Source organism: Lepidochelys kempii, chromosome 1 (assembly GCF_965140285.1).
Source record: "Lepidochelys kempii isolate rLepKem1 chromosome 1, rLepKem1.hap1, whole genome shotgun sequence".
In the NCBI taxonomy this organism is placed as follows: Eukaryota; Metazoa; Chordata; order Testudines; family Cheloniidae; genus Lepidochelys; species Lepidochelys kempii.
The window spans coordinates 286,130,320-286,148,850 of NC_136380.1; the positions used below are offsets into that span (position 1 = coordinate 286,130,320).

At 39.2% G+C, this 18,531-nt stretch overlaps 1 protein-coding gene across 2 annotated transcripts in view; it reads right to left on the bottom strand.

The window, feature by feature from the left end:
* Positions 1-18,531, bottom strand: part of LGR5 (leucine rich repeat containing G protein-coupled receptor 5) — a 127,024-nt gene that overhangs the window by 25,749 nt on the left and 82,744 nt on the right. For both annotated transcript variants that reach the window (XM_073327781.2, XM_073327778.2), the window contains exons 5-7: positions 9,538-9,753; positions 5,161-5,232; positions 2,039-2,107 (exon numbers count right to left, since the gene is read on the bottom strand). In XM_073327781.2, the coding sequence (XP_073183882.1) occupies positions 2,039-2,107; positions 5,161-5,232; positions 9,538-9,753 (357 nt within the window). The remainder of the gene's footprint in view (positions 1-2,038; positions 2,108-5,160; positions 5,233-9,537; positions 9,754-18,531) is intronic.

An 18,531-nucleotide genomic window follows, 5' to 3' on the forward strand; every position in this document is an offset into this window, starting at 1 on the left:
GTTTCACACCTTTCTCAATGGGGATTTGGAGGGGAGTATTGAACAGCGATATGTCTGTGCTGCAGCCAGAGTTTGCTTCCTTTAGTAATGTGATATATTTTGCGCTGATGCCTTGTTCTGAAAGAGCTTTAAGAACGGTGTTAGTCTCTACACTGTCAAACACCTTCTCGTAGTCCACGAAGGCAATGCACAAAGGGAACTTATATTCCCTTGAACGCTCTAGTAGTTGGTTTAGAATGAAGATGTGGTCTATCGTGCTGTAATTCCTTCGAAAGCTGGCCTGCTCTCTAGGTTGCTGTTCATCCAGGTTTTGTGAAGTCGATTTGTTATTATTTTAGTGAACAATTTATAGTTATGCGAAAGCAAGCAGATCGGATGATAGTTCTTTAGATTTTCTTGGTTGCCTTTCTCATGCAGCAACGTGGTATTGGACTCTTTCCAACTGGACGGTATCTTCTGGATTTCCAGGTAGCAGCTGAACCTTTGGGCAAGAGCTTTCCAATGTTCCTGACCTCCCGCCTTAAGCACTTCTGCTGTCAAACTGTCCTTGCCTGGAGCCTTCCTGTCTTTCATTTGATGGACTGCGTGACGGACTTTGCTGATGAGAACTGAGCGTATGTGTTCATCGGTTTGTTGAAGTAATGGCATTGGGATGTCTATATGGGATACAAACAGCTGGGTATAGAAATCCCTGCAGATTGCCTCCATCTCTGTTCGATCAGTTATTGATTCTCCATCCCTGTTCTTCAAAGCCGATAATGATGACCTGTACAACGCCAATTCTCGTTTGCATTTTTTGAGACTTTTACGATCTTCAGCAGCCTTTAGGAGCTTTTTGGTTTGAAATTTCTCAAAGTCTTCCTTCAACGTCATTCGTATGAGCTTGCAGAGAACAGAGTATTCAAGCCTGTCACTGCCATTCTTTTCATTTTCCTCCTCTTCTCCAATAAAGTCTTTGTATTCTCCGAGATTCTTCTGCAAGCATCTTGTTAAATTGACTTTATATCTGCTTTGTATGGCAACAGCAGCATGAAGCACTCTAAGGGTATGTCTACACTGCAATTAGACACCTGTGGCTGGCCTGTGCCAGCTGACTTGGGCTAAGTGATTGGGCACAGGGGCTGTTCCATTGTGGTGTACATGTTAGGGCTCAGGCTGGAGTCTGGGCTCTAGGACCCTGCGCGGTGGAAGGGTCCTAGAATACAGGCTCCAGCCGGAGCCAGAATGTCTACACCGCAGTTAAACAGCCCCTTAGCCCATGCCCTGTGAGCCTCAATCAGCTGGCACAGGCAAGCTGAGGGTTTTTAATTGCAGTGTAGACATACCTTTAATGGTCCAGTGGATCTGTGATCATCTATGTTTTAAAAAATGCCTGCTGGTGCTATCTTTAACACCATAGATTATTCAAACAAAGAATTTAAGAAATCTAACTGACTGGTAACTTTCTAGCTGTTTGCTTATTTTGCAATTCAGCTAGCTTGCACAATTAATCTAGGCTGGTCAGTTTCACCTTTGATTTTAGTCTGCTTTACAAACCATGTCTATGCTTCCAGAAATTTTCTGGTTTACAGTACTGCACGTGAATACTTACACTGAAAAAACCCTGTTTAAAATAAGGTTAAAAATGACCCCCCTATTTCCCCAAAATGCCTATGAGTGAACAGGAATTCTTGCTTCTTTTTCCTAGCCCAGGCATTGTGCCTTTTCAAAAAAGTTTCACATTTGAAGCTGAAACAAAACTGATAATGTCCTTTTATTATTACGATATACTGCATTTCAAGGATAAAGTTCCAGAAAAGAATACTCTCTCAAAAATTCTTTTCAGTACAAAAGAGCATTTGTAACAAGTAAAAGTTATCAAAGTTAAATGTTCTAAATGAAATGTTGAAAATTTCCTTTTATATATGTTGGCATGTTTGCTAACTTTTCCAGGATATAGAAAGTTTTAAAGAGCACTGATAGAAATCATCACCTTTTCCCAAATAAATAAAAACATTGTCCAAGGCATCCTCTCTATATGGTAGAATTCAATACTTACAGTTCTTTTAAGTTTGTGAGTGTCCTGATAGCAGTGGGGAACTCATCCAGACTGTTGTAATTTAAATCTCTGCATAAAATAGATCACATAATTTAGGTTATACACTGTTTAAGGGATGATATAGAATTTGTTGGGATTTGTAAGGAAGTATCATCTTTCATGCATTAAATAAAGAAATAGGTCCAAAGGCTAGGGAATCCTCAAAACGTGACGTTTTCTAATAAACGCCACCCAGTGCAGATCATCAGTTTTATTTTTGATCACAGTGCTATTTTTAATTAAGTATTACCAATTTGGAAATGAGAAAATATGGACATTTACAAATGCTAATAAGCCACCTGCTATTTTGTGATCTCCCCTCCCCACCACTCATTTGTAAACATGAAAGGAAAATCTATCCTTACCTATGGACAATTTTGCAACTTTTACATAGAAATATTTTGGGAATTTTTCATCTTAAAACTGATTTTTTAAATAAATGCCTGTGCTTTGTACAGTGAATTGAATCTTACATGGTTCATATGTCACATTATTGAGGTTCAGTTTGCCTCTTTTCTATAAACGCCTATGTTTATCATGTTTTAATTTTCTTTTCTGACCTGTTTCTTGGCACAGTATGTGAGAATAAGAAAGATAAATATTCAGGAATAGCAAAGGAGAAATATCAATGGAAAAACAGTTATTGGGTGAAATCCCAGCCCCAATGAAGTTAATGGGAAAACTTCTATTGATTTCAATGGGCCGAGGATTTCACCTATTCTGAGGTTTTAAGATTGCAGTACGGTTGACAATATCAATACGGAGTAAAGGAGAAAGAACAACTCCTCACCACACACAAGTCGTAAAAATAACATTTTATTTAGGTTAGCGACCTGGTATTCCATTTTAAGAACGGCTAGTTAGTGAGACATTTCCTCATTCCAGCACGTTCACTAGCCACCTGCTAATTCCTGGCCTGAGAAACCCATATACATAATCTGAGAGAAGAATTTGGCCTAAGTGTGCAGTTGAAACTAAATAGAAGAAAGGTCTGTTTTGTTAAACTTTGCAGCTTCATGGAGAATATATTTTTCACAATTTAAATAAGAGATAATTTGACTAAATTAAATAGAAACAATGATTCACATTGGACTTCAACAAAATATCATCATCCTTCATAACACAGGCAGGAAACTGCTGTCAGTAGTCAACAGGGCTTTTTTTCCTGTTTGTAAATCTCTTCAGGTCCTATGCTTTGATTACACAGATAATGAGCATTTGTAATTTGGTTTGGCCCTCTAGCTGAGCTGGACTTGCCTAGACTGGGAAGAGAAGGATAACCCTGTGACTAGGGTGACCAGATAGCAAAAATTGGGACGGGGGTGGGGGGTAATAGGAGCCCATATAACCCCCCACCCCCCAAATATCGGGACTGTTCCTATAAAATCAGGACATCTGGTCACCCTACCTGTGACACCCAATGCAGCCAGGTGATTGGCTATCTTGATGCTAGATTCCAAAACAGCCTCCCCACTGATGGTAATGCCAACCAGTGCAATAATAAACATGACTGTGGCAGGTACCATATTCTCCAAGTTCTCCTCCCTCCTTTCCAGGGTCAAGGTTGTCATCTATATCTTCTTCCCTTTCACACCAGCTATCCAGGGCTGGGAGAATAACTAAAATAACTGCTCCCCACCCCCATTTCAGGACAGTTGCCTACTGTTGTGTATGTCTCATTAAAGAACAATCACATTTTCCCTCTTCTGCTCTGTTTTTTTATTGAGGGACTTTCTCTCTATGCACAGGGTAAAAGTCAAAGCTGTAACATTGCAGGGTGCTCTTGACAACGGAAGACTCAAGTTCTAGTAGAGAGGATTAGTTTAGGTATTCAAAATTAAAACCCCGGATCCTAGGGCAACTGGAAAGTGAGCGCTGCATAGTTTTGTGGATTAGAAAGCAAACCAACCACTAGGTTCTGATGATGTTTGTTTGACATTTGGTTTATTCACTCTCTGCCTGTGGCACATAAAAGTTTAATCTCCTATGGGCTGGAATGCTTTGGTCCAATTTCAGTTGTTGGGTTTAGTGTACTGGTGCTATGCGCTGGTGGTGGCTTGTGATATACACCAGGTCAGATTAGATGATCTATTGGTTCCTTCTGACCTGAAACTCTATGACTTGTGCATCAGCACCAAAGCCGTTGGGCCTCTTTAAGTGCCTTGGTTGGGTAAAGTTGGTTATGATCTGTGGAGAGGATTCACTTGGTTGTGGTATAGGACAGGGAGGGGAATAGATATGCAAGGATTATTGTCCCTCAGGCACTAGTGGGTCAGGGCTCCAATACCAAACAGAGGTGGTGATATCTTTCTTTGTGTATGTATGGAGCAAATTACTTTCCTTTAAACTTTGGAGTTGTTTTCCTGTTTAGTCTTCTTTTCTCAGAATTCTTTTTTTTTATGCTATTCAGGGAAGCCTTACTTTTACTGTGTTCACCTCCTGCACTTGACTGAACTATTGCAGGTGCTAAGGTGACTTTATCCCTTTGCCACAGAAACTTTTCAAGCAAATCCTTTAAAGATTAACAATTGGAGCAATTTTTTACAAAGAACATGTTTGTAATTGATGCTACCTGGAGCTTTTCCTTTGTTCAATAGGTCAAAGTATCTGACTGATTCTGCAACCACACTATGTGGCAAGATGCAATCTGCGAATTTAAAAGCTATTTGGTTACAATGAATTTTTCCTTAACCTCTACGTCAATTAGCTTTGCTGACTAAAAATAAACAGACAAATAAATAGCACTATCAAAGCAAGAATAACTATCCCTGAATAGTCATTTGTCATTTTGTGCTTGGTACAGTTTTAAAATGTCATTAAATAATTTATTAATATATGCTGCCTACAAAAAAAGCAGTGTAGTTTTATAGTTGAGAAATAGGATCATTCTACACAATCACTGTGTATTGCAGTCATTGTAAACAATCATCCACAGTCTGTAGCAATTAAGCAAGCCAAAAAGCATGTTTGGCTTTTAGCAATTAAGCAAGCCAAAAAAGCATGTTTGGTATTTTTATTCTTTCAGAATATTAATGAAAACACTGAAAAAAAAAGGGGGGGAAACAAATAAGAGGTCAACTCACAAAGTCTCTAGGCTGTGGAGCCCATCAAAGCATTTCTTTCCCAGGGAGTAGATTCTATTGTTATGGAGATGTCTGCAGGGGAACATTAAGAGCACAGTCAGGAAAGCACATTGCACACAGTGGAGTTAAGCAAAACATGTTGATGGTTAAACCAAAAGAAATTCATTTCCAGGCATGTACTGATTATATGCAAGTCATGCTTTTTGCAAGAGCATGTATAGGAGGGCATTTCCCCCACCTCTACCTCCCACCTCTCATCCACCCACCCAGGCTTTGATTTGGTTCCACAGAAAGGTTTTGTTTTTAAACTGCAGAGATTGTGATTCTTTCATTTAATGTATTGTTTTCTTTCTTTATATTTATTTTTAAAGTGTCTATCCTGACATTCTAATTTTAGACACGTGGGGATTTCCTATTAAGTGTTCTGAAACTTTAAAAATAGGGTCACTGGTGATTTAAAAATATATATTTAAATTAGATAGAAGGACTTAAAAAGTGTTGTGTTGGGGTTTTTTTGTTGTGTATGGGGAGTGGGCAGGATAGGAAGCAGGGAAGTGACAAAATGTACATGAGGCCTGAGGAAGTGTAGTAAGAAACTTGATCAAAAATCAGAATTTCAGTGTGAGTTAGTAAATATAACTGACCTCACTGATGCTATAACTTGACTTCCTCCCTGTTAAACTAGAATAATCAACCATTAATTTCCAATGGTATGTTATGTAATTTATAGGATTTTCAGTTTGACATTTTAGTAGTGATTGGCTGGAAACAAACGTGCAGATCTGAAAGTTTGGGACATTCAAAATTTGGCTTAGAATTTTGCTGCTTATGCCTATTTCTAAATTTTTAGATCTTAATAGAGAAATTGCTCTGTGTAGCTTATTAACATGGATGTTAACTTGGTGTAATTTCAATGCCTTTTTTTTTTAAGAGAATAATTTTCCAGCTGACTTCTCTCTCATATTTTACCTTTCTCACTCCTCCCTCATGGTATGAGAGAAACTGAGGGAGTTGCACATAAAAGAAGAGAAGGTCTGTGAATGTGAGAGTCAGATACTATTCTCATCCATGTCTTTGCTTTACACAAAAGTATTTTAGTTATCAGAAGCTCTCGATAAATTTTTCAGAACCTACAAAAACTGTATTCAGCTATTTATTAACTGACTCTAAAAGATAGAGATTCTGATGTTGTACCAAAAAATGTCCCATCCCCCCCCGCAACCGCCCAGGAACAAACCTCAATCATTTTGATCCCAAATACTATATTGACCTTTTAGGCTATAGCAGTATGAAGAATTTGCCCCAAAACTCAAATTTGTTTTGCATCTTTAATGACCACAGGTCCAATCCTGCTCCCATTGAAGCCAATGTGAGTTCTCCCACTGACTTAAGATTTGCAAAACTGGAGATAGGGTAGCAAAACATGTGGACAGAACCACACTAAGTGATTTGGAGAGACTGGAACAATGGGTGCTGCAGATAGTTAGGGATGATTAAAATATGAATAACTCTATAAAGTCTTATACCCAGAAACAGGAGATAAACAGCAGATGCAAAATGAGGGGACCTAGCCAAGCAGCAGCACCTATTGCATCAAGTGAAGCTTATTTTCATCTTGTCTTCTTAATTGTCCTAATGTTACTGAAGTTTCAGCAGGGAAGGTGGGGAGACGAGACTGGGAGAAGAGCTGGGGCATGAAAGGATCTCTAGAGTGGTTGACAACATGATGAAAAATAATTGAGGGATCTGGAAGCTCAGCCAAAGGATACATACCCATTCTTCTAAAGGTTAAAATCTCATACTGAAACTCAATCTGTACCTACACAGGCAGAGAGCAAAGACTGTCCACAAGGTGGTAGATGGAATTCCTTCTGCTTAACCTATATGGCTTGTACCTTATACAACTGTATTGCTCACATTCTGCACTTGCTAGAGGTGATGGATCAGCTTTTATGGTTGTGACACTCTGCACTCCATATTTATCATAGTGGTAAGATGATATGATATGATTATGACATAATAATGATGAACCTTGTACAAAATGTGTCATGTGAGGTGTCAATGGAAAATTATGGTTTACTGAATATGATTACCTTATTTGTATGAATGTATCATTTTTGTATTTGGAGTTATGAATATTGACTGTATCTGTATTTCAAATCTGCTTGCACCTGGGTAACACCCACAAAACTTTACATACAATCTAGCAAGCACTTTATGAATGGCCTATTCAAGTTGAATAGCCCATCGAAAAAGACAATGGGACATGGAAAAGGCTTATCCTCATCTGGGGATGCTTCTGTCAGCCTATGGATAATGGCTGCCATGACTCATTGGCGCATGCAAGAGCTTGTGACTAGATCACAAGATACTGAACTCCATTTTGGTATCTGTATTTTTCCACAAACTGGGCTGGGAACTTAGCTTGGAACAAAATGGTTCCCGCCATATGGAATAAGCTATAAAAGGGGAAAATGACATCAGCAGGGAGCTTCACTCCTCACACAGCTGAACACCTGGAAACACAGACTGAACTGGGGGAAGTGTTGTTCCCAGGCGGGAAAGAAGGAATCCTGTCTTTGCATGGAAGCTTGATGAACTGTTTGTACTATCTAACAGGGTGAGACATTGCTTGATTCAAATCCTAACTAGTGTATAACACTTAGCTTGCATTTTTGTTTAATTTCTTAGGTAATCTACTTTGATCTTATGCTCAATACTTATAATCGGTTAAAAACTACCTTTCTGTATTTAATAAATCTGTTTTATATTTTTACCTAAAACAGTGTGGTTTCCTTGAAGTGTGTGGGGAATCCACTCAGGAACAGAGGCTGGGACATTGTCTTCTTCACATTGATGGGGGGCGGACTGGATAATAAATTTATACTGGTCAGACTTTTGACCAGGGAAAGATGGTTCAGCTCTGGGGTCCTAATCTGTGGAGCTGGAGGGTGAGGGAGTTCACTGGAGTTGTTCCATTGTCATTTTATGAGTGGGCTGAGGAGAAACCTTCATGTAACTGCAAAAAGAAAAGGAGGACTTGTGACACCTTAGAGACTAACCAATTTATTTGAGCATAAACTTTTGTGAGCTACAGCTCACTTCATTGGATGCATCCGATGAAGTGAGCTGTAGATCACGAAAGCTTATGCTCAAATAAATTTGTTAGTCTCTAAGGTGCCACAAGTCCTCCTTTTCTTCATGTAACTGCAGCTGGGTGTGTCAGTGTGAGTACAAGTCCTGGAGAGGACTGTAGCTTGTCACAGCATCATGGGGTGAGAGGGAACCCAGGCTGGTGGGACAGAGGGCTCAGTGATACCCCAGTTCCAGATTGCACCCTGCCGGGGGGGGGGGGGGGGGACAAGGGGAGGTTGGGAAGAAACCCATCACAATGGTAGCCTATAATACAGTGCACTGAAATAATTCAGTCATACTGTCCTAAAGGCTTGCACCATGGCTATCAGATCAGCATGTTAGAGTATGTTAAAATATATTTAACATCTTACGTGCAATGGTTTTGTGCTGCCTACAAACCACAAATGTCTTTAATAATGACCATGTTTCAGTATATCCTGAAATAATTCCTGCATAATTTTTCTAATAATAGAGCAGAAGTTTTTTCAGTTTGGGATAGTTCCAGAAGATCTGAAGATGATTCCTCAGAAACTGGAATTCCTTCCAGGAGTTTCTGTGAATTTTGCATCTGTTTTGTTTAGTAATACTGATAGATGAACATATCTACTGTTATGTAGATATCTACACACACTGTCTGTGAAGGGAACTTTCTCAGCTCGTATTTGTTAGCATTCTATCCTTCTAATCCTTTATGAGATTTTAGTTAATTTCCTTTTCCTACCCTAGCCTCATGTTGTCAATATTGCCCTATAGTCTTAAGTAAAAATATGTACATATTTAAACAGCCTTCCAGTACTATGATTTTATAAATAATATCTAAGATACAAAAGTCCATTTTTTTCAACTTATCTCTTCACTGACATTCTGAAGAGAAGTTTATTTGCCATTAATTCTCTGCATCATTATAAATAAACATATCTGCAAGTCAAATCTTTACATTATGTGGAGTAGAAAGGTCACTTAATAAGGTTGCAAAAGTTATAGCTTTAAACACAGTGCAAGAATAAAGGGCAAACTTGGTTTATGGCCCAAAAAGATCAATTTAATGCTAAAATGATAACATAAAACAGTAGTCCATATTAACCAACCGCAAGGTTTACAGATCATTTCACATTTTTGGGTAGTCTACTTTTAAACTATCTCTTACAAAGCTTAATTTAGACATTGCATCTTGAAATAATTTATTACAAAGAGGCCAAGGTCTAGCAAAAATTGTTTTTTAAAAAAAACTATAAAACTTACAGAACTACCAAACTGGAGAGGTTTCCAAAAGCATAGTCTGGTATGTGATATATTTTGTTCAATGCTAGTGTCATTGCCTGAAGTGCTGGTAAACTCCTAAAAGCATGCACAGGAATTTCTGTCAAAGAGTTGTCATCCAGCCACAAGTGTCTAAGAGAGATCAAGCCACTGAAGCAGTTGGGTGGCACATAGTTGATGTGGTTGGCATCCAGGCGTCTAAAAAAACAGAAATTTAGAACATTGACTTTGAGAAAAATGTAATGAATCAACACAACAGACCTAAAAGGATATTGTCAAGTACAGTGTGCTCCAAAGGGGAGGGTTGGGGGAAGGGTCATCAAGCACCCTGTTGGTGCTCTGGAGATATCCACATTTTCTTCTACTTTACATTCTGATCCTTGAGGCCCCACACCATGGTCAACATTCTTCTAGTCAGTATCTAAACCAGACTCACTTTGGAGCCATCAGTGTGACTGTTTTACGGACTGAGGGGGTAACTTTTGAATGGCGCAGGGCACTCCTCCATGGGCTGAGCAATGAGTTTATTTCCCCTTCTGAGCTCTCAGTCACCTTAAGGGATTAAAAACTTGGTAAGAAATTCACTCAGAGACTCTCTCATTATTTTTATGTCTCTGGGTCATGGGATTGCTTCTGTGTAACTAAAAGAAGCGTTTGGCTCTCCATAGTTTTCAGCACCATCTTAGAAGCCTGAAAAGAAAATTTATTTCTGACTAATTGTATCTATTACATTTTGTGAAATATTGGTTGTTCCTGTGTTTTTAATGAAGGCTGCAGTTAATGTATCATTTGCGGGGCAGCGACGATTTCTTTTTATTTTGCATCAGCATTACCAATGAGCTGGTTTCATCTGTAGGAAAAACTAAAGCCGTTTGGTTGCTGCAGAACCAACACAGTGAGAACAACTGCACAATAGACTATTTGTTTTTCTCTAGATTCTACGGGCCACATTGTGATCTCACACTGGTGTAAATCAGAAATAATCAATGCAGTTTCAAGGGCATAACCAGCTCTGAGATAAGAATCAGGCTCTATATGATCAATGGTTTAAAATTATTTTTATTTTGTGCCCCTGGTAGAGTACAATTGAAAGAACACATCAATTTTCTGAAATGTCGGGGAACATATATATGACCTATATGCTTATCATAACTCTTCTATGCTTCTACTTATTTCTAATCTGCTTTAATGACTTTGCACACTTGTTTGCACTACAAAAGTAAGTAATTAGCACTTTTGTTCAGGCTGCCAGTTTACAGGATGTTATTAAAAGGAAGCAGTAGTGAATTTTCAAAAGCATGTTTGAAAACATTACAGAGCAAACAGATGCACCCGGAGCGTAAGGAGGTAATCCTTCGCAACCTGAACTGGGTCCATTTGAGAGAGGGGGAATGAATACTCTATGTGGCAGGCATACTAATCTCTTTATTTAAAGCTGCTTCCTCATTTACAGTCATGTAAAATGTCGGGTCCATTCTGTCTCCTAGTCCACACCACTTCTACCTACTGCATGAGAAACAATAATGAATTCTAAGGCTCCGTGCCAGACTGGCAAATAACTGAGACAAGGTCAGTTGGAACAAATTTATAAAGTTCAGTGTCAAAGCCCTTGTACAATTAAATTTTCACTACAATAACTGACACGGCAAGCAGCAGAGACCGAGCTTCCAAAATAACTCAAGGGTCTGTCAACAATGGGTGAGGCTGGAAATGTTTAGATATACCCATGCTGTACCTCCCCCACTTCCCAGGCAACAACATACTTTGCCTGTGTTTTCAAATAAGGTATAATTTGAGTGAATAGATGGCGTTTCTTTGTGTTTGGTTAGAAGTAAATTTCTTGTCTGTGTGATGTCTGTATGTAAACTAAGGAGTTATAGTTGCACTAGTTTGACAGTTACACTGATTAAAGAATGGAGGCTTTATTCAATTTAAATGTGTTACTGTATTACAATTAACATCTTGTCTCATGTGGGGTCTCAGCCTGTAGCCCCTATTCACGCCCCTATTGACTCCAAAGAGGCTACACACAGAAGGGTTGCAGGATAGGGCAAATTGTTTCAGATACAGAAGTTGTTAGGTATAGTCAGTTGTTTTAGACGATACAGAAACTATGGCTGAAATCCTGGCACTGAAGTTAATGGCAATATGATCAGGATTTCATCCGCCACATATCTAACAGAAAATTTAGAAATTGAGTGAGCTGAAAGTGTAAATTCCCAAATTTAAATGGTATTGTCCCCTGTATGTGTGTGTATGCAGTCTTATTTAATTGTGATTCAAAGCTAGGTGAATTATTGTTTCAATATAATTTTATGGCAAAGCAAGAAGCTAGTATGGCTTATACTATAGAGTATGTAATGTAGTTGCAGGACTTACAAGTGCTCTTAAAATGTATGACCAACAAATGTTTCTTTGTTATCTAATCTTTTTTCAAAAAAAATTCCTGAGTACCATTTTGCTACTTGCAGATAATAAAACATTTCATTAGTGGTTATGTTTTCTGGCATAATACAAATAATCTATACTGATGTATAAAACATTGAGCAAAATCATAGTTTTCAGCCAATTTTTTTTACTCATGTTGATCAAAGTTTTGGCACTTTCAAAACTAAACCATTAACTCATAAACATGACCTTACTTATAATTTAAAATATATAGTTAACATGTGGGCAGTTTAAAAGGACTATTATATTCCAAAGAAAGCCAATTTAGAGAATCAAAAATATTTGATCTCCTCTATTAGGCAGCCTATAAAATGACATCCAGCATGATATTTGTCATGAGCTCACTTAAAATGTCCAAAGTGAATGCTTAAATTATGCAGAATGTAGTCCACTGTAATTGTTTGACCATGTATACTCTGATCATATGTTTTGTAGCTCATGTAAAGATATTACTCATGCAGAATTCTAAAAGTGGATAAAGTAAAAGGGCTGACTCTCATATTTAAGAATAAAACACTAATTCCTTCCATAACTGCTACTAGTATTCTGGACTATAGTCAGCGTATACAGGATCTGGGCTTAGGCATAGTTTGACTGCTGTATTTTGGAGGGGAAGCTCCAGTCAGGCCAATGGGGTCATGCATGGAGAGGGGGGGGAATTCCGTACCTGCCCAAGGATTGCTGTTGGGGCAGGGAGGCAATGCCTCCCTGGTCCCCTCAAACTATGCCCAAGGATATGGGACAAGTTTATAGTGGTGCTGGACCACCACTATAGTTAAGGTTGTGTCACAACTTCTGTTTAAAGGTTCACCTTTCTAAGTCCTCTAAAATAAACATGCTTAGTTGGATTCCTTTGAAATTTGGTATGCCTCAGAAGAATGCAATTGAGGGGTAATGACCCAAATTTGGAGTCATTTCAGCAAGGGGTTGTGGAGATACAAGCCCCCCACAAAGTAGCCATTTTTCAAAAAGTTTCTGGGTGGTTTTTATTTTGTTTTGTTTTTGAACAGAGCTAGAGCTCACACTATTGACGTGATGTGGATCAAAATGGTCTAATTCTGTCAAATTTTACCCAAGATAATGCATGGGACCCATAAATATTTGGGGGACTGAAATTGAGAATAGCATTTAAGAAAATGTACAGTTTTTACAATGCACATGTGCCAATATAGACAAATGGCTAGAGCAGTGTTTCTCAAACTTGGGTCCGCGGATCCCTGGGGGTCCACAAGTCCCACTGATTAACTCATTGAAAATGGTATCTAAGAACACATTCACTTCTTCACTTGCATAGATGTAGGGTCTGGAAGGATCACCATCCACCCGAGGAGGTTGCTCTGCAGTGAGAGAGAGAGAGAGAGAGAGAGAGAGAGAGAGAGAAATCTGTATTTTATTAGCCTGTGGGGGAAGTAAGTGGCTACTTCTGGATCTCAGGGAAGATTAATAGTGGTATTTCCAAAGACATACAGCATGGAGGTTTGGAATTGACAGTACACATGCCTTGATTACGGAGGGAAAAGAAATATTTGTGATGTCAGGATTGCCAATGTGTGGACTGTGGGTGATTCTTGGATCACGAGGTTGCAGAAGTTTGTGGGAGAACAAGGGGCAAACCATGACATGGGGATTGCTGACTACAGACTGATTTGGGTGGAGATAGGTGGCCTGTGTTGGCATCTGGTTTTGTCCACTCTGCTACATCTAACCAGGGACTTAAGAGGCTGTGATCTGCCAGTCATTATCGAGATTCACTTGGATGGAACTGATCTGGGCCTTAGGCCTTGTCATAAATATAAAGGGAAGGGTAAACCCCTTTGAAATCCCTCCTGGCCAGGGGAAAGCTCCTCTCACTTGTAAAGGGTTAAGAAGCTAAAGGTAACCTCGCTGGCACCTGACCAAAATGACCAATGAGGAGACAAGATACTTTCAAAAGCTGGGAGGAGGGAGAGAAACAAAGGGTCTGTGTGTCTGTCTATATGCTGGTCTTTACCGGGGATAGACCAGGAATGGAGTCTTAGAACTTTTAGTAAGTAATCTAGCTAGGTATGTGTTAGATTATGATTTCTTTAAATGGCTGAGAAAAGAATTGTGCTGAATAGAATAACTATTTCTGTCTGTGTATCTTTTTTGTAACTTAAGGTTTTGCCTAGAGGGGTTCTCTATGTTTTTGAATTTAATTACCCTGCAAGATATCTACCATCCTGATTTTACAGGGGGGATTTCTTTATTTCTATTTACTTCTATTTTTATTAAAAGTCTTCTTGTAAGAAAACTGAATGCTTTTTCATTGTTCTCAGATCCAAGGATTTGGGTCTGTGGTCACCTATGCAAATTGGTGAGGCTTTGTATCCAACATTTCCCAGGAAAAGCGGGGTGCAAGTGTTGGGAGGATTGTTCATTGTTCTTAAGATCCAAGGGTCTGGGTCTGTAGCCACCTAGGCAAATTGGTGAGGCTTTTTACCAAACCTTGTCCAGGAAGTGGGGTGCAAGGTTTTGGGAAGTATTTTGGGGGGAAAGACGCGTCCAAACAGCTCTTCCCCAGTAACCAGTATTAGTTTGGTGGTGGTAGCGGCCAGTCCAAGGACAACGGGTGGAATATTTTGTACCTTGGGGAAGTTTTGACCTAAGCTGGTAAAGATAAGCTTAGGAGGTTTTTCATGCAGGTCCCCACATCTGTACCCTAGAGTTCAGAGTGGGGGAGGAACCTTGACAGGCCTAGAGCGCGGCTTATACAATGTACGAGAGCAGATCTGGACCACGTCAAAAGATTTGTGTCTAGGAGCTGTGATAGTTTTCTCTTCTTTGGCTGAGTGTCCAAAGAATTGCTATAGTGACAATATGAAAATGATTAATAAGTTTTGGAAGAACATAAATTGGGAAATTGGAAGGTTCATGGCTGATCAGAAAATGTGTACTGTATGGCATAGAAACATGACAGGCTGTTGTCAGGGGTACAGCTATTGGACCAGGGTCAGAGGATCTTTCTCTTAAACATAAAACTGTCATTATTGTGGAACAAAAACCCTGTCTGTGATTTTTCTTACTGGCTGTACCACAAACTCCACCCTCCATGTACCCACTAAAGGGACCAACAAAATCAGTTGCTTAATGGAGATGGTTTTCCACAAAGGTGAAGCAGAACTACATTCAATGTGCCTGGATCTCTGAAGCAATGCAATGCAGACTGTTTGCACCGCATTGCTAGCCTAATCTGGTCCTACAGCTGGCTGAACCTGCCAGGGAGCATCTTCCAGAGTAGCAGTGATCTTCCTGTGGCATGAGCCAGCCTAAGGGTGCTCACATCAGTCTCCCTCCCTTCTGCTAGTGTATCAAAGAAAGGAGGGCTGGTTGGGATGGCCCTGTGCTAAGCGGATCCTTGTTTGATTCCAACCTCTTGTGACTGTGTCCACAGTCCAGTGTAAGACAGAGTGATCCTTAGGCTGCTCTAACATTGCACGGGGGACCAACCCAGCACAGACATGTGACAGAATGAGGGGAATGCAAAAGTGAACTTTAATGTACACAGCTTTGCATGTACACAGATAACCTTCACCTGCACTCTGTTCAATTCAGCTGCATCCCAGGATCAGGCTCAATGTGAATGTAGACAACTTTTCAGACTGCATGTTTCCTAGGAAGGATGATTACTTTACAGGTTTCACTGATTATTATATAATGATAATGTGTCATGGTATGATGAGGAATAAAGTTTTAATCATCATGAGATTGGGATCCCTCCTGAGTGGCAACAACATGGGTAAAGCTTTTTGCATGAAAATTTTTCTTGTAGGAAAATGTGGTTTCATACATCTTCACAAGAAAATGTTGATTTTTGACTAAATTTTTCGTTTTTCCATTTGAAGGAATAAAAAATTGAGTTGACATTTCTAAACAAAATTTCATTTTTTCCCATTTCAAAATGCCAATTCAAACCTCTTTCAATTTTTTCCTTCTTTAAAATATTTCATTTTTTTGTTCCAGTTCAGAATGGAAACTAATTCTGAAATGTCAAAATTTCTTGGAGGATGAAAATTCCATTTCCCATCCAATTCTAGCCACAAATGAATTATAGAGAAAATCCCAGATAATTTCCACTTAAACCTTTATGTGACATCAAACCTGATAATCATGTACCCTGTATATACTGTGACGGGGCAAGGCCAGATGGCTATAGAAAAGTAGTGGGAGATAGATATATTAGCTCCAGGCTAAACAAATCCCTGGTACCAGGATAAGTGAAATGGCAGTTGCTCCAGGTCAATTAAGACACCTGGGGCCAATTAAGAACTTTCCAGAAGGCAGGGAGAATGTTAGGTTGATTGGGACACCTGAAGCCAATCAGGGGCTGGCTGAAACTAGTTAAAAGCCTCCCAGTTCGTCAGGTGGGTGTGCATGTCAGGAGCTGTGGGAGGAAGTTGTGCTGTTGGAGAGGCTGAGTAGTACACACCATATCCAGCACAAGGAAGGAGGCCCTGAGGTAAGGGTGAAGTGGAGCTTGAGGAAGTGAGGGCTGCTGTGGGGGAAGTAGCCCAGGGAATTGTACATATCATGTTTCTAAAAGGTCAGCTACCATAGCTGATACTATTAGGGTCCCTGGGCTGGAGCCTGGAGTAGAGGGTGGGCTTGGGCTCTTTCCCCCCCCCCCACACCTTTGCCCCCTGATTAATCACTGAGACTGGGAGACAACAGAGACTGTGCAAGGAAGGATAACTTCTCCTCACCTCCCTCACTGGCTTATGATGAAAATGGCTCAGTAGACTGTGACCCTTGTCTCTAGAAAGAGAAGGGTTATGTGAAGGGTCACAGTGAGCCTCTGAAGCTAGCGAAATCCACCAGGAAACGCGGGACCCACGGAGGGAAAGGACAGAGCTTTGTCACAATACCAAATAAATAAAAGACAAATAAAAACTATTTAAGAAATGCTTTGGGCAACTTAAAAACATCTTACTGAAACCTTACTGGTACTATTTTCATATCCTGCCTCCTGTAAAATCAGGATGACTTACAACAATAAATTCAGGAGAGAAGTTTGTCCTGTTTAGTATAGGAATTATCTTTTTATCTTGATCCTCCTCCCACTGAAGACCATAGGAAAACTCCCATTGAATTTTAGGGGAGCAGGAGAAAATTATCCATATTACTGGGAATGTGTTTCTTTGCTTGTTAATGTCCTTTATGAATAGTGAGTTATGGGCAAGAAAGCACTGCCTAGTATGTCATTGATTTTTGGCTATTTCCATGTTGGCTGAGCAACCGTAAAGTTACTCATTAACAATGGTATATAAACATGAGAATAAACAGAGTAAAGTTTCATCAAAGTTTCAGAACTTTGTATACAATGCTAAAATAATCAAAATTTAAGAATGGCGAAAAGGTTCTTCATTATGAATGTAAGATTTTCTTTCCTTTTAATTAATAACATTCATATAAGGAGGTCTGCAAATTCTTTAGTTGTATGGTAAACGTGTATATTATTTCTTGCATTAACATTTGCAGAAGCAAATTTTTTCTATTAAAATTTTCCACATCTAAAAACCTCTGGGGCATTAGAACATATATGCTCATTCAACCCTGTTGAATACCTTCTTGACATCAAGGCAGAGGGCAAGAATGGGGATGCCAGAGTTCTGAGCAGTATGCAAACAACTAAGAGCACCAGCTGATGCTCTGTTCTAAAGAAACTTCAGGGTGAATAAGATAAGTGACACTAGCAAACACTATGGACAAATATCTTAGTCCTGGCAAATCAGTGATAATGGTAGTTACATTTAGCTATGATACTTAAAAACAGATTTTCCTTTCTTGGGTGTAACAGATATGAATGGCAATCTTATTGTTGGGATTAGTATTTCACATGATTTCCCTTCACTTCGTACTTCAGAGGAAAATTACAGTATGCTATAAGGCATGATTCTGTAGAACTCAGATGTGAATCCATTATGATTTAGGCACTTCCAAAATGAAAGCACTCTGATTAGTTCCTTCAAACCCTCATGTGATACAGGAATACTGAGTTTCACGTAATCATTTGGCTTTTACCTAGGTAGTCGATGCCTTTAAGAACTGTTGAACTAGTACATCCTCATAGCTGACAGGGGAGCTAGAGACCCTTGTAAAATTGAAGAGGATTTTAATATCCTGAGTTTTAAGGATTGTTTCATTTTTAGCTTTAATTAAAAAAATAAGGTATGCATTCTCCATTTGCTTCAAATGACGGGTTAACAGTCTCACATTTTTCTCCCCAGATTAAGGTGAAATAATGCATACCCTACTTTTCCAGTATGTACAAACGCTTTTGTGCGCTGCTATGTCAAAACCTTATTTTCTAGGATTTTGTATTTTGTAAATATCTTGATGATGCCTGCAACAGCTGGTTTTTTTTAAGTATAGCATAGCATTTGGAAAAGGTGAACCTTAACGAAGTATGTGAATATTTGTAACTCAAATTTCAAAAGAACTAAGGCTTCTTCCAGTAAGAGTGAGGCCAAGTAAGAGAGCAGAGCTATGACTCAGAACTGAATTGAAACC